Below are 27,243 nucleotides of genomic sequence, written 5' to 3'. Positions count from 1 at the left end.
CCTCTCCTTACCAAAATCTAACTACCTCAAATGAAGGTTCTAGGACTCCTATGGCAGGCTAGTGAATGAAGTAGAGGAACCACTCCTCAGAATGTTTTTAAATGCAAAGAATTAAATACATATGATAAAAAGGAAATCAACTGTAATGAAATATAATTTTCAAAATATTAAAAACCAAGTTCACAGACCCCAGATTAAAAATCCTGACCTAAAACAAGAAAAGGATCACATTCTATACAGAACCTGAATGTTCAAAAAAGAAGTGCTAAGAGGTTCCAATTCTTGTTCTGTTGAAATGATGCTACATAATGTATTTTCTTTAGCATCAAATACAGGATTCAGATTGAGAGAGACAGCACGGATCAAAATTCTAATTTCAAATTATGCCATATTTTTGGAAAAACTTCAATTAACAAGAGTTACTATTACCTAGCACTCCACTGTTAGAAGAAGAGAAAAATCTCTAAAAAAACAATTTATTTTCTGAAGTTTATGTTAAAAAGCAACTTCCAAGTTAGCAGAACCAAGAGAACACTGTACACAGAGAGAGCAATATTGTTTGATGAAGAACTGTGAACAACTTGACGATTTTCAACAATACGATGATCCAATACAATCCCAAAGGACTATTGATGAAACATACTATCCACCTCCAATATTGATATTGATGGAACAGACTGAAGCATGCTATTTTCCACTTTTCTCTCTCTCTTTTTTTTTTTTGGCAAGGCAATGAGGGTTAAGTGACTTGCCCAGGGTCACACAGCTAATAAGTGGCAAGTGTCTGAGGCCAGATTTGAACTCAGGTCCTCCTGAATCCAGGGCCAGTGTTTTATCCATTGCACCACCTAGCTGCCCCCACTTTTCTCTTTTAATCAAGTTTTCTTGTACAAAATGACAAATACGGTAATGTTTTACATAATCATACCTGTATAACCCATATCTGATTGACTGCTACCTCAGGGAGGGGAGGGAGGAAAAGAGGGATAAAAATTGGAACCCAAAGCTATATATAAAAATGTTTATTACCACCCCCCCCCAAAAAAAGGCACAACTTCCAGGATGTGACCTGGTGTCAGTTTAATATCCTATGTTTCTAAATCTGCACAACAGAAACAGATATCAGGAATAATCAATAAAGATACATTTATTACACTGTACTAAGTACCTACTATGTGCCAGGCACTATGCCAGGTAGAAATCATGAATGTAAAATTTTCAAGCAAAAGTTGTTTACTAAAAATTTCAATTAATTAAGATTTCCTTTGCACAAAGCTTAGATTATTTAGTGCCCATGAGAAACTCACTTTATGCTCAAAAGAATACCCATTCATATTTAAAAGTTATCCTGAACTAACAGAACCTTGTACAAGGTAGAGAAAAAAGAACTGTGGAATCTGAATGCAGATTGAACCATACTGTTTCTACTTTTTTTGTTTTTTTTTTTTTTGAGGTTTTTCCCTTTTGTTCTGATCCTTCTTTCACAACATGACTAATGCAGAAAGATGTTTAATGTGACTGTACATATATAACCTGTATCAGATTGTCTTCTGTCTTGGGGAGGGATGGGAGAAAAATGTGGAACTCAAAATCTTATAAAACCAAATGTTGAAAACTATCTTTACATGTAAATGGAAAATAATAAAATACTTTTATTATTTAAAAAAATCTTACAAAACTGAATGTTGAAAACTATGTCTACATGTAATTGGAAAAAAATACTATTTGAAAAAATAAAAATAAAACATTTAATTAAAAATTTTTTTAAAACCCACAAGGTAGAAAAATAGGGAAAAAAATTCAAAAGGGAGTCAAAGCAGCATATAGATTTGAATGTTAAAGTGAACATATATTTAAAAATTAATCTGTAAAGAACAAAAGTTTATGGACATAGTTTAACAAAGTACCTAGCATATAATAGGGGCTTAATATATATCTATTGACTGAACAACAAGTACAATTATAATTTTTGTCATTGTTTTTGTTTTGATATTTGAATACTTGTCAATATAAATGGAATATCTACATATAATATATAAATAAATATAATATAAAATAATATGAATCAATTAAACTTGATTTAGAAATTAAAAATATTTATTTCTGGTATTTGCTAAATTTGCCAAGAGATTATTTTATTTACCTACCTTTATACCCGATAAAAACTCTTTGTTTGTTGAATCCTCCAGTTGAGACCTGGTCTCATTTCTTCTTGTCCTTACCTAGAATTAAATAAACTGAGTAAGACCTTGGAGCAGTTAAAAATAAAGATCTAGGGGTGGCTAGGTGGCGCAGCAGATAGAGCACCGGCCCTGGAGACAGGAGTACCTGAGTTCAAATCTGGCCTCAGACACTTAACACTTACTAGCTGTGTGACCTTGGGCAAGTCACCTAACCCCAATTGCCTCACTAAAATTAAAAAAAAAAAAAAGATCTAGTAGAAACAAACTTCCTCAAAAGACTAATGCATCTTTATATCACAGGCAAAACAAACTTAGGAACACTTAAATAATTTTGTTATTGTGAAATTTTATCATGCTGATAAAATGCTGTAGTAAATCAGCAAGAGAAAAGAAGTATCCCTAACTCAGTAGAGAGCTGCTGCTATGCACCTATCCTTCTCATCCTTTCCCCTTTTAAGTTTCTTCTTCCTATCCTTTTCCTTTGTTTCTGGGTAGATTATCTAGAAGTTATGGCTGTTTGGGGACAATCTAATAAGCACTTATTAAGTGCATACTATATGCCAGATAATGTGCTAAGTGATGGGGATACAACGACAAAAATTAAAGTGGTTCCAACCCTCAAGGAGCTTACACTCTAAACTGGGGAAATCATGTTCACAGGGAAGTCAATACAAAATTTAACATAAAAGTGCGTAAGTGAAGAGTAGGAGAGATTATTAACACAAGGAATCAGTATGGGCCTCCTTTAAGAGGTAGCACTTGGGGGGCAGCTAGGTGGCGCAGTGGATAAAGCACTGGCCCTGGATTCAGGAGTACCTGAGTTCAAATCTGGCCTCAGACACTTGACACTTACCAGCTGTGTGACCCTGGGCAAGTCACTTAACCCCCATTGCCCTGCCAAAAAAAAAAAAAAAAGATGTAGCACTTGAACGGAGCAAAGGATTTCATAACAGGAAAGGGAGGAGGAACATTTCAGGCAAGAGAAAAAGCCTTGGCAAAGGCACCAAGGCAAGAAATGTAATGTTGCCTAGGGGCCAGAGAAAATATGCGAATATTGCTGGAATTCATGAGATGAGGTGATATCAAATAAGTCTATAAAAAGAGGCTGAAGGCACACTATGAAGGGCTCTAAATAAATAAAATGCATGCCAGAAGCATGCATTTTATTTTAAAGCCATTAAAACTTTCTGGGTTGAGGGGAGACATGGTCAGACCTGTGCTGTGCTTTAGGAAGATTATTGTTGCCGCTTTGCAGGAAGATGGATTAGAGGTGAAAGACAGGATGCAGGAAAGTCATTTAGGAACATACTTATTAAAGGAATCCACTAAAAGTGAGGTGAGGTGGGCCTGAAAAAGGGTAGTAAATGTTGAACAGAGGAGAGCCAACATGACTTGGCAATTAAGATGTGAATATATAGTTTGATCCAATTATTTACGTGTCTACTATGTGCCAATCCAGTCCTTAAAGATTGTTTTGAAAAACATTGTTTGAAAAGGATGGAAATGTATGGATAAGGGGTGGCCTGTGTGATAAGAGATTTCAAGGACCTGACTGCAGTCCAGTTTTGCTAGAACATAGACTATAAGAAAGGGAATTAGTCTAGAAAATGAGGTTAGAGTCAGGCTGCTGAGTTCTTTAAATGCTGAGGAAGTTTCTTTTTATTCTAGAGGCAACAGGGAGTCACTGAAGATATCTGAGTATGATCAAACTTCTGCCATAGGAGATCATTTCACCTTCACATACTCCTGATCCAGGGACACTGGCTTTCTTATTCTCAAAGATGACATTCCCAACCCTAGCATTTTCACTGTTGTCTCCCATGCCTAGGATGCTCTTCCTCATCTCTGCCTCCAGGCCTCCCTGGCTCCCTTCAAGTGTCAGCTAAAACACCACCTTCTACAAGACTTTCCCAGTCCTTCTTAAATTTAGTGACTTCAAAAACCCCCTTTGTACCTTGTGAGTATCTCATTTGTACATAGTTGTTTACATATTGTCTCCCTCCAACCCCCATTATGCTGTGACCTCCTTGAGAGCAGGATCCACCACACTTAGCACAGTGCTAGGCGTTTAGTAGGTGCTCAATAAATGTGACTTGATTGACTGATGGAGAGGGGAAAGACTGGGAGAGTTATTAGGTACCTAACATAATCCAGGGAAGAGGTGATATGGGCCAGACTGCCAACTGATTGTCCTCACCTTCCTTTTGAGATCTTGATGATCTAGTTAAATAGTTCAATTTTATATTGTCTTCCCCTCATGGATCCTTTGCCATTGTCCTAGCACCCTCATTTCTTGCCAAACTGTAAGCCTGAGTTACTCCCAACATCCACTTTGAGCAGCTGAACATTATTGGAAGTCATGCCAAAGTGTTGCTTTGGTTCAAAACAGATTTGTTATCTAATCTCAACTGTGCCCTCACATCCCACACACCAATCCTTTTTTTGTCTTCCTCTGATTTACTCACTACTATATATAGCTAGCTGGGCCCAGACCATGCTTTACATACTAGCCAACAGTTGCTCACCATGGCCATCTGTTTGCTAATCATTCTTTGTAATTCCTCTCTCCACCCTACCCTCCATATAACATTTTCAGGCTCTTGTTCTGAGAATAGCAAATACCAAGTAATACTACCAATTTCTTCTCAAAAGTGTGCCTCAATTAATTTACCCATGGCTCTACCTGCTGTTCCAGGACTTTTTAAATCAAAATATCCTCTCCTGGCAATGACTGCTTTATATGTGTAGTTTACCTCTACTAGAATGTAAAATATTTGTGTGCAGGGATCATCCTGCTTTTGTATTTCTAACACCAGCAATTAGCATAGTGTTTAGCACATAGCATATCCTTAATAAGTGATTTTCTTTCCTTCACTTACTCATTCCACACAGGATCTATTCCAAACCTCTTCTTTCCCTAAGCCACATGAACCACCTTTCCCTAATTCCTCCTCAGGAAAGAATTTCATCTCATACTTTACCAAGAAACTGGGGCCATCCACTTGACAAGAGCTCCCTCTGAGCACTCTGCACAACTCTGCCTCACTTAAATCCAATTCACACAGAAGTTAAGACATCACTCTTGTGATGCCAATGATCTTTCTGAGAACAAAGAACCAACAACTTAAGGTTCTACTCTTTGAGAAAGAGGCAGTTCTTTTTGTCAAAGTTGGCCCCTCTACCTGTGCCCTTGATTTCTTCGAGAGCTTGATGATTCCCTCTCGTCATAATTTTCAATCTTTATCTACCACATCTTTTTCTATCACCTACAAGCATGCTCAGATATTCCCAACCTTAAAAAACTGATGTATCCAATTTCAACTAATGTCCTCTCTGAAACCAAAATAGGAAAATGTCATTTGCATGTGTTTCCACTTTCCTCACCTGCCACTCACTTCAATATGATTCTCTGACGCCCAACTCCACCATTCCAATAAAATTGCTCTTTTCCAGGTTGCCAATAATTTTTAATTGAAAATTATCATAACCTTTTCTCAATTATAATAATGCTCCTGTACCTCCCTGAAGTGTCTAATATGGCTGACCATCCATGGGTGACCTTGATATTCTTTCCTCTCTGGGGTTCCATCTGGATTCTCTTCCTACCCATCTAACCAATCTTCTCAGTTTACTTTGATAAGTCCATTCCCTAAGATGAGGTTTACTCCATGGCCTATGCCTAAGACCTCTTTCTAGTCACCTGCATGATAAATCAACTTTTCTCATGAGTCTTTTTCTTTAAAAATGAGAAAGAACTGTTCAAACCTTAGTTTCTTTCTGCTTTCTTTCAAGGAGAACAAGCTTTGCATAGGAAATGACAATGAAAATGGCTACATATAAGTCTGTAGAAGAAAGAACCTGACTGCCTTGCATGGATACAAGGCCTGAAGGAATTGGCAGATGAGACTGCTAAACCACTTAAGTAATGTTTAAAAGATTGTGGGCAACAGATCATACCGCAAGACTGGAGAGGGGCAAATGTCATGATTTTCAAAAAAGGGAAGGAAGGGAATCTGCAAATTCTAGACCAGAAAGTTTGACTTTGATTCCAGGGGAAGTTTTGGACTGGAACATTAAAGAGATATTGGTTAACATCTACAAGAAGAGCCAGTTTGGTTTCATCAAAAACAGCTCATGCCAAAGTGATTTCATTTGTTTTTGAAAGAACCAGAAAAATGGTCAAGGAAGGAAATTTTAGCAAAGCTTTTGTTAAAGTTTATCTCATACTGTTCTTGTCAAAGAGACAGAAAGATACAAAAAAGTTCAGAACTGGTTAGAAATCAGAACATTTGTTCATGGTTCAATGTCAGCGTCTCAGGTGGTTTCCAGTGGAGCAGCCCAAGGTACAATGTTTGAGCCTGTACTACTTAACATTCTGACCAGTAACTTGGATAAAATATCAATAGCATGCCTATCCAATCCGCAGGTGACCCAAAGATGGACAGGACAGCTAACACACTAAGTGGCAGTTAGGACAGAAACAGAGACTCATGGTCCAGAGCCTAATGGGACTGAATCTCGTAGGCAAAGTTTCCCAGAATAGGGAGGTGAGAATCCCACTGGGCTCTACACTCCCCAGCCCTCACCTGGAGAACTGCATAGAGTTCTAGGCACCTCGACTTAAGAAAGGCAGTGACAAGCTGAAGAGTACGGGGAGAGCAAACTAGGATGGTAAAGAGGTGAGTTCATGGAATATGAGGCTCCAAGAACCAAGTGATGTTTCACCTGGAGAAGACTCAAGGGAGGCATGATAGCTGTCTTCAAGGGTCATCATAAGGAAAAAAAGGATGAGATTAGTTGTTTGGTGCAGAGGGCAGAACGAGAAGCAATGATGAAAGAGGAAAATTTAGACGATGTCAGAACAACTTCCTAACAAGTGAATTGGTCAGAAAGTGGAATGGGCTACAGTGAGAAGCAGTGGGTCCCCACTCCTCCAAGGAGACACTGGATAATGCAGGAACAGCACAGTTAGGAATTCATTTCAGGTTTGGTTTGGACTAAATGGGTACTAAGGTACCTTTAGGTGATCAAATTCTGTGATTTCTATGATTAAAAACAGATTATAAAGCGTATTAAGTACCAGAGAGAAGGGCTTGTATTTTTAATCTAGGGGCAAGAGGGAACCACAGAATTTTCTTGAGCAGGGAAATGAACCAGGCCTGTGCTTTAGGAATAGCAATATGCTAGTTAGGTAGAAAACGGATTGGAAAGAAGAGAGACTGAAAGCAGGGAGACCTGTTAAGAAGCTACTGTGAAAGTCCAGGTGAGAGGTAAGGTGATAAAAGTCTAAACTAATTCACAGATTCAGAACATGAAAGGATCTTAGGGTCACCTAGGCCACTCTCTGCCCCCTTCCCCTTTAAGAACATACAAACACAGATTTAAAACTGGAAAGAATCTTAGAAAACATTGATTCCTCACTTCACAGATGAGGAAAGTGATGCACACAGAGGTTAAGTGACTTGCCCAAGATCACACAGCTACTAAAGTGTCTGGTATAGGATTTTAACACCTACGTCATCTTCCAAGTCAAGGGTTCTATCCATTAGATGTTACTGCCTCACATACATGAGGAAAATGAGGAACAAAAAATTTAAACAATTTGTTCAACATCACCCAGATAGCAAGGTCCTCTGACATGTCACCACACATTTTTCTTTCCAATATGCCGTATTTCTTTCCAAGCTTGTGCTTTAGTCCAAATTTCCCAGCACTGATGAGAAACTTTATAGCTTTGCTCTGTTCTTGATGGAAGGGACCATTTCAGTTTTGTCTTTGTATCCCCAGGGTCTAGTACAATGCCTACACATGTAGGTGCTTGATAAATGTTTGGTAGATTGATACATAAATAGATTACTGAATTCTAAAAGAATGCCTAGATCCCAAAATGACGATTTTCTGGTACATCTCTTCACTGGACATTTATGCTGGGCAATGATACTTTAATAAAAACTCTCTAACTTACACTTCTCTTTGACTGTCCTTTAAGGGATGCTACATTATTTGAATCTTGTGATTCCAGTCCATCTCCTTGAAACGTCCCCCAGTTTACAAAGTGGGACACAGTTTGGGTACCTGTGAAGACACAAAATACACAATTTCTGTAATCATGCTGCCTGATACAATAATTTTATATTAATTCATATCCCTGATCCCTTGACAAAACAAAACAACAACCAACAATTTATGGAGACCTTAAAATTCCTTTTGGTGACTTTCCCCCATAGGATCACAAATCAAATTATCTACAACGAAAATCCATAAACTCAGGAATATGATTCTGCAACTAGATGAGGTCCATGAGACAACCACAGAGTCAGTATCTACCTTGCCTTAGAGATTTTCCTATTGTCCTTGAACACTGGCTTCTCTAGGAGGATGGATCTCCCAGAAAGTTTCTACCATTAATAGCAAATGTCAAAGATAGAAGCATGGCCTATAGAAAGCTATGGAAGTAAAGTGTATTAGAGTGGGAGCAAGAAAAATGTGTGCTTACATTGATATAACAACTCATACCTGGAGCCTGAATATGCTTGAGTTTTCCCAGAGCAGCCGCTAATGATGATATTTCACATTTAAACGGGATCACAGTCAAAAACTTTCCATGCAGCATAAACAATTTTCCCCCATAACACCAGAGCTACAAAATAAAAAGCACATTAAAAACAAAACATTTTATGCAATTTCATTATTCTTCTTTTAAAGTTTAATTCAGTAAAGCCTGACAACTCAGTTTAGTCTGACATTTACTAAGTAAGTGTAAGGCTCTGAGTTGGGCACTGGGATTACAAAAGATGCTCTAGGAGGAAGACAAGGCAAAGTTCAACCATGTTTGACATGAAAGAGGCAGTTAGGTGCATGGAAGATATCAAGCTCTCTCCATAAGAATGAGGAAGACCTTGAGACTGAATCCTCCTGCAGACACTCACCAGCTGCATAACCCTCAGTTTACACATCTATAAAATAAAGATAATGGCACTTTCTTCATAATGCTGTTGTGAGGATCTGGTATATGTAAAGCACCATGCAAATCTTAAAGTGCTGTACAAATGTTGGCTATTTACTATGACATATCTGTATGGTACCATTAAGATTGGGTCTCCTGCCTTTCTTCAATTCTATTTCAGAATATAGGGAAATCTACTGTACTGTTTAACAAGTCATGGCTGAGAATGCCATGGCACAGATGACACAATGCTAAGGCACAGATGACACAACCTTAAGAATGCACAAAACCTTTGACTTGTACAAAATTTGACTAATGTAAACAACTCAATTATTTTTAAGGGTAGTTTCAAGATTATATTCACAGAAGCTCTGAACTCATTTTTCAATTACAGTGGTTACTATGTTATTCTTTTTTTTTTTTTGGTGGGGCAATTGGGATTAAGTGACTTGCCCAGGGTCACACAGCTAGTGTTAAGTGTCTGAGGCCACATTTGAACTCAGGTACTCCTGAATCCAGGGCCGGTGCTCTATCCACTGCGCCACCTAGCTGCCCCTCTCCTATGTTATTCTTACCATGCGAATGTTATAATTCTAATATTTTTGACTAGCCCTTTACTTGTTTCCATGAGAACTTTTAAGTTATCAGGGAGAAAAAGAAAAATGTTTAAGTTGATTAAAGAGTAAAATAACATTCTTAGTTGTAGTTTATAATACAAAAAAAAAACAGAAGATGAAATCACAAGCTAGCTTAAAAGATAAAATTCTTTGTATAATGTCTAGACTTAAACCTGTAAGAGGCATCCAATAAGCAAATTTATGCCTTGTATTTCTGTTTGGCTTTCTATTTCCAAAGCCAAATCTAGACTACTTTCTGCATTGATTAATGTCCTTAGTAAATTAAATTATTTTTGGACATCTTAAATTTTAAACTTCATACCAGTAAGCAAATATACTACTGTAATAATGTGTCACTCAATCAGAACAAAAAACACACAGCTTCAACTGGAATTTTGTCTCTAGTTGTGATGAATATGAGCTATACAGAAGCCTGAAAACCCAGAAGATCCCCTACTTAAATTATTGAGACTAGATACCATACTATACTAAGACTATTAAACAGCGTATAGGGGTCCCGGTAAATCCAAACTGCTGAGGACAACTCTGATGTTATCGCCAATGTTCCTCTTATCACTGTGCCCAAAAATGTCATAAAATGTTAAAAAACCCTATTAAGCAAATGCATACCCTATCTATACCTCTCTTTGTTTGGAATATAGCTCTCCTATTTGGTAATAGCTTGTAATAAAGACTAAAAGACTTTAATTTTTACTTCTTCATAGTTCATCCATATTCTGATTCCTCATTGTGATTGTGACCTGGAAAGGTTTTAAGTAGAGTCCTAGAAACAGATTATGTTGATCTTCCAAGAGCCAACCAAGCCAAGCTGGAGACACTCACCACCAGATTATTAGATATAGATGAACTGTGAGTTATAACATTTAAGGAATTACATTAATGAAATGGCAGATCCAAAGTAGGTAATAAGTATAGGCAATCTGAAGGAGTCGGGACTTTTAATTTTCAGTGTTGATGAACTCCTATGTGCAAACTGCATGCAAACAGATGAATTAACAATCTATCTGTAATTTATAGTCTTTTGAGTTGCTTGAGACAGTGAGAGGTTAAATGACCTGCCCACTGGTAACAAAGCTAGCATTTCAGAGGTGGGACTTGAACTCAGGTCTTCCTGGCCCTCTACTATATACTACTATATACCATACTGCTTCTTACAGGCATACTATAAAAACAAAATAAAATAAAACAACTTTTCCCCAATAAAACAGAAAAAATTATAAAATAACTTACCTGACCACTGGTTCCCTGTGGTAATTCCTTTGAGGTCTGTAATGTCTGGAACTTTATATTCCAAATAGAGATGCTTTCTATGAACCAGAAATATGGTATTAGAATAAAAGTACCATAAGTACAAATTTTCAGTATCCCTAGAGATATTACTCATAGTAAATAAATACACAGGATTATTTTAAATTTTTCTTATAAAGTCTTCCAAAGTCAACTTCTATCAACAGTTTTATCCTAAGACTTAATCCCATATTAATTTGCTATATGTATGACTGATTTTAGTCATTTAGTAATTCTTAAAATATCAAATATCCATGTCTTTATTTTTAGCATTGTGGGACTCAAATCAATATAAAATATGGTCTCTCCCCTTAAGAGTTTACAATCTTTTCACATAATAAGAAATAGTCACTCACTTGGTGGCATCTATTAAACAATTATTATGTGCCAGGCCCTGCGCTAAGTGCTAGGGACAGAAGGAAAAAGTAAAAATAAGGCCCTAGAGGGGCAACTAGGTGGCTCAGTGGATAAAGCACTGGTCTTGGATTCAGGAGGACCTGAGTTCAAATCCGACCTCAGACACTTGACACTTACTAGCTGTGTGACCCTGGGCAAGTCACTTAACCCTCATTGCCCCACCAAAAAAAAAAAAATAGTAATAAGTCCCTAGTTTCAGAGAGTTTACTAGAATGCAAACATGGAGGTGACATGACAAAACAGACAAGAGGTTTATTGAACAGTCAGGAGATAATTTTAGAAAGGAAGGCATTAAAATGTGGGGTGTTGTACTAGGAAAGATGGGATTTGAGCTGATTCTTGAAAGAAGCCAAAGATTCGTAAGAGTGAAGAGGGAGAGCATTCTAGACATGGGGGAAAAAGAGATGAGAGATGGAATGTGAGGAATAGCAAGTAGGCCTGGATGACCAGACTGTCCAATGTGTGAGGAGTGAAGTATAAAAATGGAAAGAGAGATTATGGAGAGCTTTAAATGCCAAACAGAGCCGTATTTATTTGACACTAGAGGACCTGAATGGTGTCACTTAAGCTTACTGAGCAGGATACAGGAAAGGGATAGGAGGGAAAGATTTTTGACATGGTCAGACCTGCACTTTAAGAAAGTCACTGGAGGATGACCTGGGATGGTAGGAGACTCAAGGCAGGCAGACCAATCAAGATGTTAAAACAGTCAAGCAGCAGATCATGAGGGCCTCAACTAGAGGGGTCACTGTGTGAGCAGAGAGAAGAGGAAGTATACAAAAGTTGTTGTGCAGATAGAAACAACAAAATTTGGCAATGGACTGGATCTGTGAGGATCTGAGGATGAATGACACTGAGGCCATGAACCTGAGTGACTGAGTGCTCTTAATAACACTGGGGAAGTTTAGAAGAAGTTTGGATTTTAGGAGAAGGCCAAATACTACTTTCGATATGCTGAGACACATGTAGATAAAGGATAATATAAATCAGGACCTGCATTTTAATCCCAGCTCTGCCACTTACTACTATGTGATTTTGAGCAATTCACTTCATCTGAGTCTCAGGTTCTTTATTTTAAAAAGGAGGTGCTTGGATTAAATGACTTCTGATGTCCCTTACACCTCTAAACCTGTGATCCTATCAAAGTGATAAAATGAGTGTTAAACATAAATATTATATCCCACCAATGATATAATATATGAATGTAATGGAATTCTATTGTGATGTAAGAAACAGTGAGCAGGAGGAGTTCAGAGAAACCTGGAAGGATTTGCATGAACTGATGATGAGTGAGATGAACAGAACCAGAAGAACATTGTACACAGTATCATCAACATGGTGTTTTGATCTACTGTGATGGACTAGATTCTTCTCACCAATGCAATGGTACAGAAGAGTTCCAGGGGACTCATGATGGAAGTGGATCTCCAAATCCAGGGGAAAAAAAAAAAGAACTGTGGAATATAGATGCTGATTGAACCATACTATTTCTTTTGGTTTTGGTGCTGTTGTTTTTCTATTTTGAGGTCTTTCCTCATTGCTCTGATTCTTCTCTTATAACATGACTAAAGCAGAAATATGTTTAATGTTATTATATATATGTGTGTGTATATGTATGTGTGTGTGTGTGTGTGTGTGTGTATATATATATATATATATATATATATATATATATATATATATATATATATATATATATATATATATATATATATATAAAATATATATCAGATTACCTGCTGTCTAGGGCAGAGGGGAGGGAGGGAAGGGAGTGAAGGGAGGGAGAAAAATCTGCAATTGGAAAGCTTGTATAAACAAATGTTGAGAACTATCTTTACATGTAACTGGAAAAAAATAAAATACTTTTATCAGAAAAAAAAAAGAATGTAGGCAACTAGAAGACAAACTTGTTTGCCCTTGAAGAACAGGCAGTACTAGGATGGGTAGAAGAGTGTGAACAAAGGTATAGAAATAAAAAATAGCAAAGAATTATTGCAGGAGGGAAGAAGGAAGTATAGGCAATAATGAGGAGACTAACCTGACTGCTGAAGCAGAGGGTTCCTATTGGGAAGTACAAGTAAAATTCAGGTTGGGACCAAAGTTGTAAGGCTCCTTAAATGTTACATAGATCTACAGAACCAAACTTCACCCAAACCTCTGAGGACATCCTCAACTCTGAAACATTCTGATTACCTGGTGTTTCTGAGGAGGAGGGTTGCTAACAAAGAATCCCTTCTCTCCTGCTAAGCTACAGGGTAAGGAACAATCATTCAAATTTAAAGGTTAAACTAAAAGGCTCCTGTGCAAGACTTCCCAATGGGAAGCTGGCTGGGTCCAGAAGCAATGGCCTTCACACTTCCCTCATGACATGAAATGACACATAGACTAAAGAGAAGTGTGGATCAGAAGCATAAGCATCTCAAGATATGTAAAGGGAAACTTTAATGTAAACAATGAGGAATTACTTAAAGTTTTTGAGCAAGATAGAGTTGTTATTTTTTTAAAGGTGCTTTAGGAAGCTATACGCAGAAAGATGAGTTAGGAGACTACTGAAAAAATACAGTTATGACATAATCATTTACAGAGGACATTATGAAGGAACAGAGATGGTGACAGACTGGAGATAGTTACCTTTAGGAGTGTTGAGTGAAGTTCCCATGACTGCTACATGATCCTTATCAAGGATGGCAAATGAACTACCCTTTAGAACACTGCCAGATACATAAGTCTTGAGTAGGAGAGATGTGACCAGAACATTCTTCTCCTCAGGTTTATCTTGATTTAGTGGTATCAGGGTTTCATATATACACCCATTACAGCCTATTGAAAATAAAAATGCTTTTTGTGTTAATTACTGAGGGAGGAAAATGCCTTTCCTTCTCACAATTTTAAGTAACACCAATACAATTTAACCAAAATAAGGAATTCATAAAACTTCATGTCCAATAACATGACAGTAGTTTTTTTTAATCAACCTTTCAGCTGATAGACTAGCAAAATGTTTTAACACAAAGACAAGAAAACCCATACATTCCTTGCTTTCTATAGCAAAGTTCACCAATGGGAGCAATGCTAATTCAATAGAGGCTAAGTTCTTGACCAAATGACTCAGTATCACAGAAATAAAAGACCAATAATGCCATGTATAGATAGATTTGTCATAAAAACAAGCATTTATAATAATGTTTTTTAAAATATCTAAATTGTGCACCTAAGTTATATAAAATAGACTCTTATAAGGATCCCTTATAATAAAACGTATAACATACACTGGGCAGTTAGATGATGCAGTTGATAAAAGTGCCAGAACTGAAGTTAAGAAGACTCAATTTTCGGAGTTCAAATGTGACCCTAACACTTACTAGCTGTATAACCCTGGGGAAGTCACTTAACCCTGTTTGCCTCAGTTTCCTCATCTGTAAAATGAGCTGGAGAAAGAAATGGCAAACGACTCCAGTATCTTTGCCCAGAAAATCTCAAAGTTTGGCCACAACTGAACAAATAATATATATAAATTCTATTATGTCATAAATTTAACCTATACTGACACTCTAACTGTACATCTTACAATACTTTGAAATATGGATAATTTCATTAGTAGATACCCTTTCCACCAATACAGATGACAACTGCTCTGTGTCTTACAAAATTTCACTGAGTTGCTGTGACCAGCTTTCTAGTAACAGGCTTATCTAGACTTGAATAGCTGGTCCCTCACATGACACAAATACAGGGCACTCATTTTTCAGCCCAACTGTTCCATACCTAAAGCCTTTCCATTGTAGTACGATCTAATATTGTAACTTGCAACATACTGGCATAGCCTATGAGAACCCAAGGAAGACAGTAGGTATAGAATGTTTCATATATTATTAGATGTGGTTGTTCAGTTTTTGCTAAACTGCTGTTTTTCTCCATGTTGCCTCCCTCAACAGCATGTAAGGTCCTTGAAGGGGCAAAGGACTGGAGAAGAAGAGAAGACTTTTTTTTTTCCCTATACCCAGTGGTAGTTTTGTTGACTGCATTTTCTTTTGAAATCTTTGTTATAAGGAAAGGGAGGGACGTGTTTAGAAGTGAATGTGAAGTAACAACAAAAGGTATACATTTTTTAAAAAGAAGAAAGTTTTTAGCTTAAAAGTTTAGAAAATAACTTACTTAAACATAGTAAAGTAACTAATCTTTCATTCACAGATACAGCAAAACTCAGTGTAACTGGTTCTTCTTCTCCAGATAAAAGGGTATATTTGCATAAATTATGTGGATTAAACACTTGCACATACACAAAATAATTTCCATGCTACAAGAGAAAGATAATATTGATTCATTTATAGAAATATCAAAATTTTAACAAATTGCATTTAAAATTGCATTTTAAACTATCATTAGTTCATATAAAATGTTAATTCAAATAATCAAAAAAATTATCTTTTTTTGAATCATAAAAGTATTTTATTATTTTCTCTAGTTACATGTAGAGATAGTTTTGACATTTGTTTTTATAAGATTTCTAGTTCCAAATTTTTCTCCCTCCCTCCTTTCCCTCACCCCTCCCCAAGAGCAAGCAATCTGATATAGGTTATTACAATTATCTTCTAACTGCATTTTAAAAATACTTTCTTCTTTTATCAAGCTAACTCTATATAGGTTCCTTTGCACCAGGCCAGGACACTAACCTTTTCTGTAATAAATATTAAAACAGGCTGATTAGAGTCCAAGAAAAGTTTTGTCCATCTGAAAATAAAATGGCAATTTTAAAGAAATATATACATTCATTAAAGTACAGCAAATCAAAATAGACAAACGCTCAAGAAAAACTAGATACTGATACAAAGCACTCTAAAATGCATAATATACATGTGAATTCTTTCAGTGTTGTATCACAGAATTTAAGGAACTGGAAATGAAAAAGATCTCTATCTAGTCTAATCCTTTTATGAGTATCAGAGAGAACTGAGACAAGAGAGGCTGTGCCTTTGTAATAGAAAAAGTACTGGCTTTGGAGTTCAAATTCTGCTTCTGTCACTTAATATCTGTGTGATAATGAGCCCACAGTTGAAGTTGAAGTTTGAATTAAGTGAATTCGCCTAATCTTTCTTGTTCAATTTTCTTACCTATAAAATGAAGGGGCTAGGCTAGACTGCTTCAAAGATCCCTTCAGCCTCTAAATCTCCTATCCTATAACTTGCCACTTACATTATTTAGCAGAATATCAGGAACTAAAATCCAGAATGTCTGATTTCTGAACTAATGCTCTTTCTACTGTCTCTTTTTAATGGTAAAAGCCCTGAAATGAGTGCCAACAAAATCAGCCTCAAGAGTAATCATTGTCTATATTAACCATGTAACAAGAACCTTTTGCATTTACTTTTAAGCTACAACTTTCAATTTATAGCAATTATACATACAATGTAGGCTCCTCTCAGTACTCTGGGGCCTCTTTTTCTTCTCATTCCATGCACAACCTAGAAAAAACTACCTATTTCCATATTGAAAGTGATAGCAGGGACAGCTAGGTGGCACAGTGGATAAAGCACCAGCCCTGTATTCTGGAGGACCTGAGTTCAAATCCAACCCTAGACATTTGACACTGTGTGACCCTGGGCAAGTCACTTAACCCTCATTTGCCCCCCCCCCCAAAGAAATGATTAGCAATCTGTTCCCTTTTAGTATTTGGGGTTCATACATGCAGAATGAAGAATATAAGCAGTCATCTATTTATGCTTTGGCAATTTTGCTAGAAGGAACCTTCAGGTCATACAGTCCAATTTCCTCATTTTACTGATGAGGAAACAGAGGACAGAGAATTTAAATCACTTGCCCCAGGTCATAAAGATAGTGACAGAGGTAGGATTTGAATTCAGTCCTCTGACTCCCAATCTAATACTTTCTCCATCATACTACTTTCTGTATGAGAAATGAAAAATCTGAGGTCTGCCTGAAATAGAGACAGATGTGTGCGCGCACACACACACACACACACACACACACACACACACACACACTTTGAAGGACAAGAATAACTTTGATGAAGTTCTAGAGTATGTGTATCTCCAGTATACCAGAACCCATCTGTCTGTCTGTCTCTAAATATGTATTTGCCACTTCTCAAAACATTTTTGTAATCCTATGGAATTACCTCTAGAACCTGTTTATGAGCCTAAAATAAAAATATGCTACCATTAAGAATATGTAAGAAAATTTGTTACAAGCTACAGTCAAATTATTTTATAGCACTACTTTGTTAACATTGGCATTGACAGAAAATCTGAGTGAGGAGAACAAAAAAGGTGGTTAATGAATGAACTGCATTGTTAAATCTCAGGCATAATGGGAGGCTGCACTCGTCACCACAAATTTGTAGAGAGAGTAATTGTGACGGGCTTGTTTTTTTCCCCATCTGTTCTCTCTTCTGCTAGGTGTCAGAGGCCTTAGAATCACATAAATAGGATTCTAGGATTCAAGATTACCTTTTTAAAAATTTTTCTTCTTTCTTTTTTTTCCTTGCAGGGCAATGAGGGTTAAGTGACTTGCCCAGGGTCACATAGCTAATAAGTGTCAAGTGTCTGAGACAGGATTTGAATTCAGGTCCTCCTGAATCCAGGGCCGGTGCTTTATCCACTGCACCACCTAGCTGTCCCAGATTCAAGGCTATCTTGAAGCCACCTTCCCCAGGTGCCAACCTCTGGTAACTTTTCTAGCTTAGGTCAAGACTTAAAAATTCCTCCAGTTTCACCAAGTTTCATTTGTGAAAAGCCACCAGATTCTATGGGGCAGAATTCCTCTAAAGAACTCTGCAAATACGTGAGAGTTTTGCATCTGAGCTAAATAGCAGTAGGAGGCTTATGTATGTATAATATGTATAGTACTAGGTTATAAAACCTCTACAAAAGAACCTCTTCTATGTGGCTGCAGGTATGAGGAAACAGAAGTGTTAAAGGTGAGAAAACGAATGATTCAAATTGAAGGCCAATATACTGAGAGAAATAAGACTGATATGGGAAAAAAAAGATGCCTTTCAGAACGGCTGATGAAGCGTATCTGATTTGGTTAAAAGCAGTTTGGATGTGCCACAACTTACTTAATAACTTCTTCATCTGAAATTACAGCTTCAATTTTTTGTTGGGGTTCTGCAAGCAAAGCATCTAGACTTCGAACAGCACCTCCTCTGAACAACACAAGTGGTTCAGTATTTTGTATTGAATGTATCCTGTATACATCAGCAGACAGCTGCGGGAGAAACAATGTATTTTAATTTCATTCTAAATGAGTTTACAATGGAAAATGCAAAACTATTTCAGAATTAACCAATATTACTTCCTGAAATTTCAACAATGATTACTATTTAGTTTTGGCAACTATGACTACATTTCAACTATCTTTCAGCCACAAATTTGTGGCATTATAGTTACAATCCCATAACTGACAAATAACAAGAATTAAAAAATCATTCCTTTACAAGGAATTGCCTAAGGAAAAAAAAAGACTCCAATAATTTTAGAAAAGAACACAAAGAATCCCATACTTGGTTAGAGCTGTTTCACTTATTTTGAACCATCATCTAACCATATTCCTTCATTTTATGGTTAAATAATCAAAGCCAAATGAAGTTTTGTAACTTGCCTAAGGTTACATTGCTAATTACAAGCAAAAAGCTGGGTCTAGAACTTTACTCTGGTGGGAAAAGTCAAACCACCAGCAGTAGCAGAATCAGAGTTTATAGCAAATGTGAATTAATAACTATGTTCACTTACTCAAAAAATGTTTATCTCAGCAGAAAATCCTTGCCAAAAAAAAAAAGTTAATTCACATAACTCACTTAAATGTCTAAATTCAACCATTAATATTTCAAACCATATAATTTTTGGAGCAAAAAGGAACCTCAGAGCCCATGTAATCGAACCCCTGCATTTTACAACTGAATAAATATGCCCAGAGAAGTTCAGTGATTTTGCCCAAGTGACTATGGCAAGGCAAGGCCTAATCCAAGGCAGGCCCTGAATCCTCATCTCCTACTCTTTCCATTACACCACATGGTCTTTCTTAATCTAAAAGTTAAAGAAATGTTTAAAATGAACCAAAGCAATGGTCTACCCAGCTGAATATTGTGAGACTTCTCTACCTTTACCAGAATGACACATCATGCACCCACACGTTTGAGAAGCAAAGTAGCACACTGGCTAGAGAGAACTGGGTAACTTTAAGTTCCAGAAGAGTTGCTGAGCTGTGTTAGTGGAAATCAAGGTCTAAGTTCCTGTTTGCTCCATCCCCAAATCTACATTAAAAAAAACTGTTCCTGAATCTATTTCTATTTTTGGTTTCTCCTGAAATTGGATAGTCCTGTTGTTAACTCATATACAAATATCCCAAAAGTCTTAATGATGTTTCACATTTGAATAGGTTAAAATATAAGCAAACAATAGAGGCATTGTCCAAATAGCCCAATTATATTTATGCTATTAAACCTTCAACTTACTGTTGCTTTAAACACTTTATCCAAATTCACATCTTCATTTTTCCATATTCTCAAAACCTAAAATAGAAAAAATATTATAATTAAATAAGTTATCTAACTATACCATGGATATGTAAATTAGCATATTTGAACACTTAACATGTTATTTATTTAGGTAGTATGTCATTAGCATAAGTACATTAAATTTTAAGAATCTGAGATAATGTTAAAAGAATCTTCATAAAATTTCTTTGAGTACTTTAGCTATAACAGAAGTTGTTAATTTAAAGTAGGAGACTAATTATGAAGGATCCACTAACACAAATCATCAGAAAAAATCCCACCTTATCATCATGGACAACAACATACTCGCCAGTTTGAAAGTTGCACACAGCTGGACATGTTATAGTCTGACCTTGCTTCACTGACCAGCAACCCAATGGTTTCTGATCTGAAACCTAATTAAATAAAAACAAACACACAATGTTTAATATTGTTAGATTCAAAAATTCCAAAGCAAAGGTATTTATAAAACAAAATAAATCAGAAAATAGCAATAATAATGAAAGACTGTCTTCAATCTGATCCATGCCAGACCAGGTTTAAAGAATACAGTAATACAACTTATTTTTCCATCCAAAATAATACTTACAGGCAACTGCTAGCACAGTACATAAAGTCAAGAAGCTCCAAGTTCAAATGTGGCCTCGAATACTACACTAGCCTGTGTGACCCTGGCCAAATCACTTCATCTGTGTTTTCCTCACCTCCCTCAACTGTAAAATGGAGATAGTAACAGCACCTACCTCATATGGTGGTTGTTAGGATCAAATGAAATCATAATTGTAAAGTGCTTAACTTAGCGCCTGGCACACTGTGGGTGCTATATAAATGCTTATCCCCTTCCCTTCCATAGCTATACATAGAAGAATTCATTCTGCCTTCCAAATCCCCCCAAAATTTCTAAACTTCTGAATAAAACCACTACTAACCATATTACTGATGGAAGTGAAACACAGACAACAATACTTTTCAAAATTTTTTGAGGTAGTAAACTGCAAAGAAATCAAGTTTCCATTAACTAAAAGAATGACTTAACGACTGAGGCATGAATGTAACAGGGAGAAATTTGGGTAGATCTATATGAAACAATTCGCAGCAAAGCAAACACAATACCCAATAACCACAATAATATAAAAGAAAAGAATATTAAAAGACTTCCAAATGCTTGCCACTGCAGTAACTGACCAATCCTGAACTCAAAGTGCTGCCTATGAAACATGCCTCCCACCTCCAGAATGAGGCATACATTTTCAGAGATGGCCAATCTGTTGATTTATTTTTCTTAACTGTACTTATTTACTGGGGAGAGGAATCAGTGGAAAGTGAAGTGATATTTTAAAACACACACACACACACACACACACACGCACTCAAACTAAAAATACCTAGGATAAAGAGTCTGAGATGGTAAACCCTTCAAGGATAGATAAGAGATCATGCCATTTTCAAAACCCACCCTTTTCTTTGTTAATTAGAGGTGCCAGGTTCTGTGGTTATAGAAATTAAGGATGAGAATCTGTGCTAAACTTTTTCAGGTGGTATAAAAAGTAAACATAAAGGAAACAAATATAAATTACACCTTTCAAGAAATCAGATACTGATGGGGACAGCTAGGTGGCACAGTGGATAAAGCACTGGCCCTGGATTCAGGAGGACCTGAGTTCAAATCTGACCTCAGACACTTGACACTTACTAGCTGTGTGACCGTGGGCAAGTCACTTAACCCTCATTGCACCGCCCAAAAAAAAAAAAAGAAAAAAGAAATCAGATACTGAAAAACACCTTCAAATTTCTGGGCAAAAGTTATTTCTTCCTACAGGCCTTCTAAGTCTTTGGAAAATAATTTAAGGGGGTGGCTAGGTGGTGCAGTGGTAAAGCACCGGCCCTGGATTCAGGAGTACCTGAGTTCAAATCCGACCTCAGACACTTGACACTTACCAGCTGTGTGACCCTGGGCAAGTCACTTAACCCCCATTGCCCCCGCAAAAAAATTTAAAAAAAAGAAAATAATTTAAGATAGATGACTCATTTAAGATTGGATATGTTCAACATGCTCAACAGAACTTTTAGGTCTCCAGATTCCAGTTCGGGTTTCCCATTTCCCTCTGTAAAAATACCTTACTATGAACTAAAATATCATCAACAAACATGAACATTTCCATATATAAATAAGGCCATGAAAGGCAGGTTATATATGAAACCATCAATCTATTATATACAAGCATGCTTTAATATGTATTTGATGTGCACCAATGATGACTTTCTGTATGTGGACTCCTCCGAACTTCTTGTAGTTGTATTTAAAATTATTTTATAGATGTTTCTGTCCTTTTCTTTTTTTTTTTTTTTTAAATCACTCTAACCTCTCTCCCCCTCCATAAAAACTCAATCTTAAGGGGCAGCTAGGTGACGCAGTGGATAAAGCACCGGTCCTGGATTCAGGAGGACCTGAGTTCACTCAGACGCTTGACACTTACTAGCTATGTGACCCTGGACAAGTCACTTAACCCTTACTGCCCCACCAAAAAATACAAAACAAAACAATACTCAATCTTATAACAAATAAGTAGTGACAAACAAAAATATATGTAGCATGTGTTGCATCTGAAAATGTCTCTTCCTGTACCCCACCAAAAGATGGGAAGCATGTTTCATCATCAGTCTTTGGAGTTGTGGCTGGTCACTGCATGGATCAGAGTTCTTAACTCTCTCCAAGTTGTTTTCCTTTACAATGCTGTGGTCATAAAATTAAGTTCTGGTTCGGCTCACTTCACTCTGTCAGCTCACCAAAGTGTTCCCAGCTTTCTTTGAATTAATTTCTCATGGGATAATAATAAATTACATTAATATACTACAATTTATTCTGTCATCCCCCCAACTGATGGGTATCAACTTTGTTTACAATTCCTATTATGTTTTTGTATGTGTGGCTTTTCCCATTTTATCCTATCTTCTGAAGTAAATTGCCTCTTCTTTCATCCCCACTCTCACAATTCTTCAATTTCCCCTATCTACTGGATGCTTCCCTATTACCTACAAACATGTCCATATCTCTCCCATTCTTAAAATAGTTCATTTGAACAGGCCATCCCCAATAGCTACTGTTCTATGCTCCCTTTCCTTTTCTGGCTAAACTCCTTAAGAAAGCCATCTACCAAAAAAATAAAAATAAAAAAGAAAGCCCTCTACTTTCACTGCCTCCTATTCCTCTCTTCTCAGAGGCTTCAAACTTCATTGTTCACCTGAAGCTACCGATGATCTCTTAATCGCCAAACCTAATGCCAGTCTCTTGACTTCTCTGCAACTTTTGAATGTTGATCCCCCTGTTCTCCTGTATACTCTCTGCTCTCTAGGTTTTCACAACACTACTTTTTCCTGTTTCTTCTCCAACTTGGCTGACTGCTTCTTCTTAGCCTTCTTTGCTGGATCTTCCTGGAGGTCATGCTCGCCCCCTAACTGTATCCCCCAACCTATCCTGCAACCTCTTCTCTTTTCCCCCTATATTATCTCATCAGTTCTTATGGGTTAAATTTTCATACTACATAAATGATTCTCAGATCTATTTATCCAGTCCTAACCTCTAGTCTAGCATCACCAACTGTCTATTAGACATCTCAAACTAGATTTCCTATAGATATCTCACTCATGTCCATAACAGAACTCATTTATCTTTGCCCCTGAAGCCTCCCTTCTTACTATGGAGGGCATCACCATGCTCCCATTCAGACCAGATCTCAACCTTGCTGTCATTCTCATCTCCTTCGTACTCATCTCAAATATCCAATCTGTTAAGTTTCTACCCTCATACCAATTCTCACGTATATCCCCTTATTTCCATTCACACGGCTTTAGTACAGGCCTCATCACCTCACACCTGGATTCCTGAAAGGCTGGCCTCCTTGTCTCAAGTCTCTCCCCTCAAATGTCAAAGTAATTTTCCTAATGCACATGTCAGCCAGTCAAAAAACACAAGTGGCATCTGCAAGATCACGTATAAAATCTTCTGTTTGGCTTTTAAAGCCTTCCACAACCTGGCCACCTCTTACCTTTGTTGTCTTCCTACTCCCCTCCACGTACTGTATGATTCAGGGTCATTGTACTACTCGATATTCCCTTGAATAAAGACATTCCATTCCTTTTCACTGACTTTCTCCCATACTTGTACTGCTTTCCTCCACCTCCTGGCTTCTTTAAACACTCACCTCAAATCCTACCTTCTGGAAAGGGTCTTTCCTAGTCTTGTTCTCTAACCCCATCCCACAATTGCTATTGTCTTCTCTCTGAAACCACCTTCCACGGACAGTTCTATATACATATCTCATATGTGCAGTTATTTACAGGTTGTCTCCCCGCATGAGAACATGAGTTCTTTGAGGGTAGAGGTTGTTTTTGTCAACATTTGTATACCTATACATCCTCAGCGAAGTGCCTGCCACCTAGTAAGGACTTAAATGCTTGCTGACTGATTTTTCTTCTAAGAGCATGGGGGGCTGGACCTAAAATTCTTATCCAACCACTAAGAAGACAAAAAGCATCATCTGACTTTGAACCCTTTCAGCCTGCAAGAAAAGCAGGTTTGTTCAGCATAGTTAAAGCAAAACCCACATTGTGGCCACATCAAATTCTGCACTCTGAAAACGGTCACTTATTAAAGTGCCTACTAGGTGTTAATCACCCGGGGAGAAGAAGAAAGACAAAAACAGTCCCTGCCACAGAGGAACTCACAATCTAATGGGGAAAACGACATGTAAACAGCTATGTACAAACAAGATAGATACAAGATAAACTGGAGAGAATCTCAGACAGAAGGCACTGGCATTAAAGGGAACGAAGGGGGAAGGGGCTGGGAAGCAGGGTCGCTCATCCAACTGGGAGGGAAGGGAGGAAAGGAACAACCATTTATTAAACTATCTACGAGCCAGGCACTGCGCTAATCGATTTACAAATATTATCTCATTTGATTAAGAGGAACGATCGGGTTCAAAGGATGTTAGTAGTAACCGGAGAATTTTTGTCCAACCTGGCTGTTAGAAAAAGGCATTGCCCCCTTCTTGGAGATTATTTCTTTCTGGACAGACCACGTAACTTGGGGGTGGGCGAAGGAGCCATACAGCCAAACCTTTAGTGTGCCCAGTGCTTTGCAGAGTTCCCAGCACATAGGAAGTGTTTTAATAGATTGTTGTAGACTTAGCACAGTGCCCGGCACATGGTAATCGCTTAATAAATTCTTGTTCATTGATTGACTTATGGGTTGCTTTGGCCGGACTACGGGGATTTGTCCAACTCAGCCACTGGAAACCCGGGGAGGGGGAGAGGCCGCAGAGAAGAAGGGGAAGCACAGGAAGGGCGGCGGGAGCGTGGGGCCCGCGTGGAGCCGGCCCGCATGGAACGCAGGCCGCCCGCGAGGGGCGCCCGGCGCCACCGCCTCGGCTGCTAGCAGGGGGACGAGCGGGGCTGGTAGCCGGCCCTCCAGTCCCGCGACCCTCCTCCTCTCCACTCTCCTCCCGAAGGGCCGGCGCAACGCGGAAAGGCCGAGGGTCCCTGACCGGCCTCGTCGCCGCTCTGCCCCTTCGCCCGCGGCGCGCCTCGCTCACCTTGTAGAGGATAACGGTCCTGCCGCGGTCGGTGACCAGGAACAGGTCGGCTTTCTGTCCTTGTTCGACACCTAGCAAGCCATCGAGGCCGGTGCCTGGCACAAGACCACCCAGCGTAAAATCCTCCGCCAGGACCGCCATTTTAGGGGAAACTGGCTTCCCTCCCGCTTCCCTCTCGCGAGAGTTGACGAAGAGGCCAATGGGGAGGGGCAAGTGATGAATGGTGCGACCCCTAGCGGATGGGGAAGGTGACTTCCTTCGCTCCGGGATCGGTGTTCCTCTTCCTTCCCCTCCCCCAATCAGTCCCTTTTGGTGTCTTTGGACCAGGGGAGACTTAGGACTTCTGCTTGGATTTCTGATTCAGCCCCTTTCCCTTGAACAGTCTAGGGACAGTGGATTGTGCAGCTTTTAGCCTCGGGAGGGTTTGGGTTCAAATGCTGATAGCTCAGTGGATGAACCACTGGGTTTGGAGTCAGGAAGACCTGAGTTCAAATGTAACCTCAGATGTTTACTAGCTGTGTGATGTTGGGCAAATTACTTAACCCCTGTTTGCCTCAGTTTCCTCATCTGTAAAATGGGGGTAATAATAGCACCTACCTCCTGCGGTAGTTGTGAAGATCAATTGAGATAATATTTGTAAAGTGCCTCCCACATAGTAGGCACTTTCTAAATGTTAGCTATCATTATTATCATCACTTAAAGAGAATAGCCCTGATCCCTTATTTACCTATATCAGGGAGGATTGTTGGGAGACTCCATAGGAAATAATGCATATAAAACAATTTACAAATTTTAAAGTCGGTCCATTGGTCAATAAGAATATATTAAGCAATGAATACAATGGAATACTATTGTGCTGTAAGAAACGATGAGCAGGAGGAGTTCAGAGAAACCTGGAGGGTCTTGTGTGGGCTGATGATGAGTGAGATGAGCAGAACCAGAAGAACATTGTACACAGTATCATCAACATTGAGTGTTGATCTACTGTGATGGACTATATTCTTCTCACCAATGCAATGGTACAGAAGAGTTCCAGGGAACTCATGATAGAAGAGGATCTCCAAATCCAAGGGAAAAAAAAAAGAACTGTGGAATATAGATGCTGAATGAACCATACTATTTCTTTTGTTTTTTCTATTTTGAGGTTTTTCATCATTGCTCTGATTTTTCTTTTATAATATGACTAATGCAGAAATAGGATTAATGTTATTATGTGTATATATATATATATATAAAACCTATATCAGATTACCTGCTGTCTAGGGGAGGGGGGAGGGAGGGGAGGGAGGGAGAAAAATCTGAAATTAGAAAGCTTGTATAAACAAAAGTTGAGAACTATCTTTACATGTACCGGAAAAAAAATACTTTATTAATTAAAAAAAAGAATATATTTAGCAGTTATTAAGTGCCAGGCACTGTGCTAAGTGCTGCCCTCAAGAAGCTTACATTGTGGGGGCAGCTAGGTGGCTAAGTGGATAAAGCACCGGTCCTGGATTCAAATCTGACCTCAGACACTTAACACTTAACTAGTTGTGTGTCCCTGGGCAAGTCACTTAACCCACATTGCCCCATCAAAAAAAAAAAGAAAAAAGCTTACATTGTATGGGGAAGATAACATGTAAATGCCTATGTACATACAACATATATACCATGTAAATGGGGG

At 38.1% G+C, this 27,243-nt stretch overlaps 1 protein-coding gene across 2 annotated transcripts in view; it reads right to left on the bottom strand.

The window, feature by feature from the left end:
- NOL11 (nucleolar protein 11) overlaps nucleotides 1–25,740 on the bottom strand; it is a 32,661-nt gene extending 6,921 nt beyond the window's left edge. The window contains exons 1-11 of one of the 2 annotated variants that reach the window (XM_044002295.1): nucleotides 25,581–25,740; nucleotides 20,268–20,381; nucleotides 19,945–20,001; nucleotides 18,550–18,698; nucleotides 16,145–16,202; nucleotides 15,627–15,768; nucleotides 14,103–14,291; nucleotides 10,998–11,074; nucleotides 8,700–8,823; nucleotides 8,149–8,258; nucleotides 2,148–2,222 (exon numbers count right to left, since the gene is read on the bottom strand). In XM_044002295.1, coding sequence (XP_043858230.1) covers nucleotides 2,148–2,222; nucleotides 8,149–8,258; nucleotides 8,700–8,823; nucleotides 10,998–11,074; nucleotides 14,103–14,291; nucleotides 15,627–15,768; nucleotides 16,145–16,202; nucleotides 18,550–18,698; nucleotides 19,945–20,001; nucleotides 20,268–20,381; nucleotides 25,581–25,721 — 1,236 coding nt within the window. In that variant the 5' untranslated portion in view covers nucleotides 25,722–25,740. The remainder of the gene's footprint in view (nucleotides 1–2,147; nucleotides 2,223–8,148; nucleotides 8,259–8,699; nucleotides 8,824–10,997; nucleotides 11,075–14,102; nucleotides 14,292–15,626; nucleotides 15,769–16,144; nucleotides 16,203–18,549; nucleotides 18,699–19,944; nucleotides 20,002–20,267; nucleotides 20,382–25,580) is intronic. The other variant, XM_044002296.1, reaches the window with a different exon arrangement.
- Between the last annotated feature and the right edge of the window lie 1,503 nt (nucleotides 25,741–27,243).

The sequence above is a fragment of the Dromiciops gliroides genome, chromosome 4, assembly GCF_019393635.1.
Source record: "Dromiciops gliroides isolate mDroGli1 chromosome 4, mDroGli1.pri, whole genome shotgun sequence".
NCBI classification, from domain to species: domain Eukaryota; kingdom Metazoa; phylum Chordata; class Mammalia; order Microbiotheria; family Microbiotheriidae; genus Dromiciops; species Dromiciops gliroides.
This window is presented reverse-complemented; position numbering and strand designations above follow the sequence as displayed.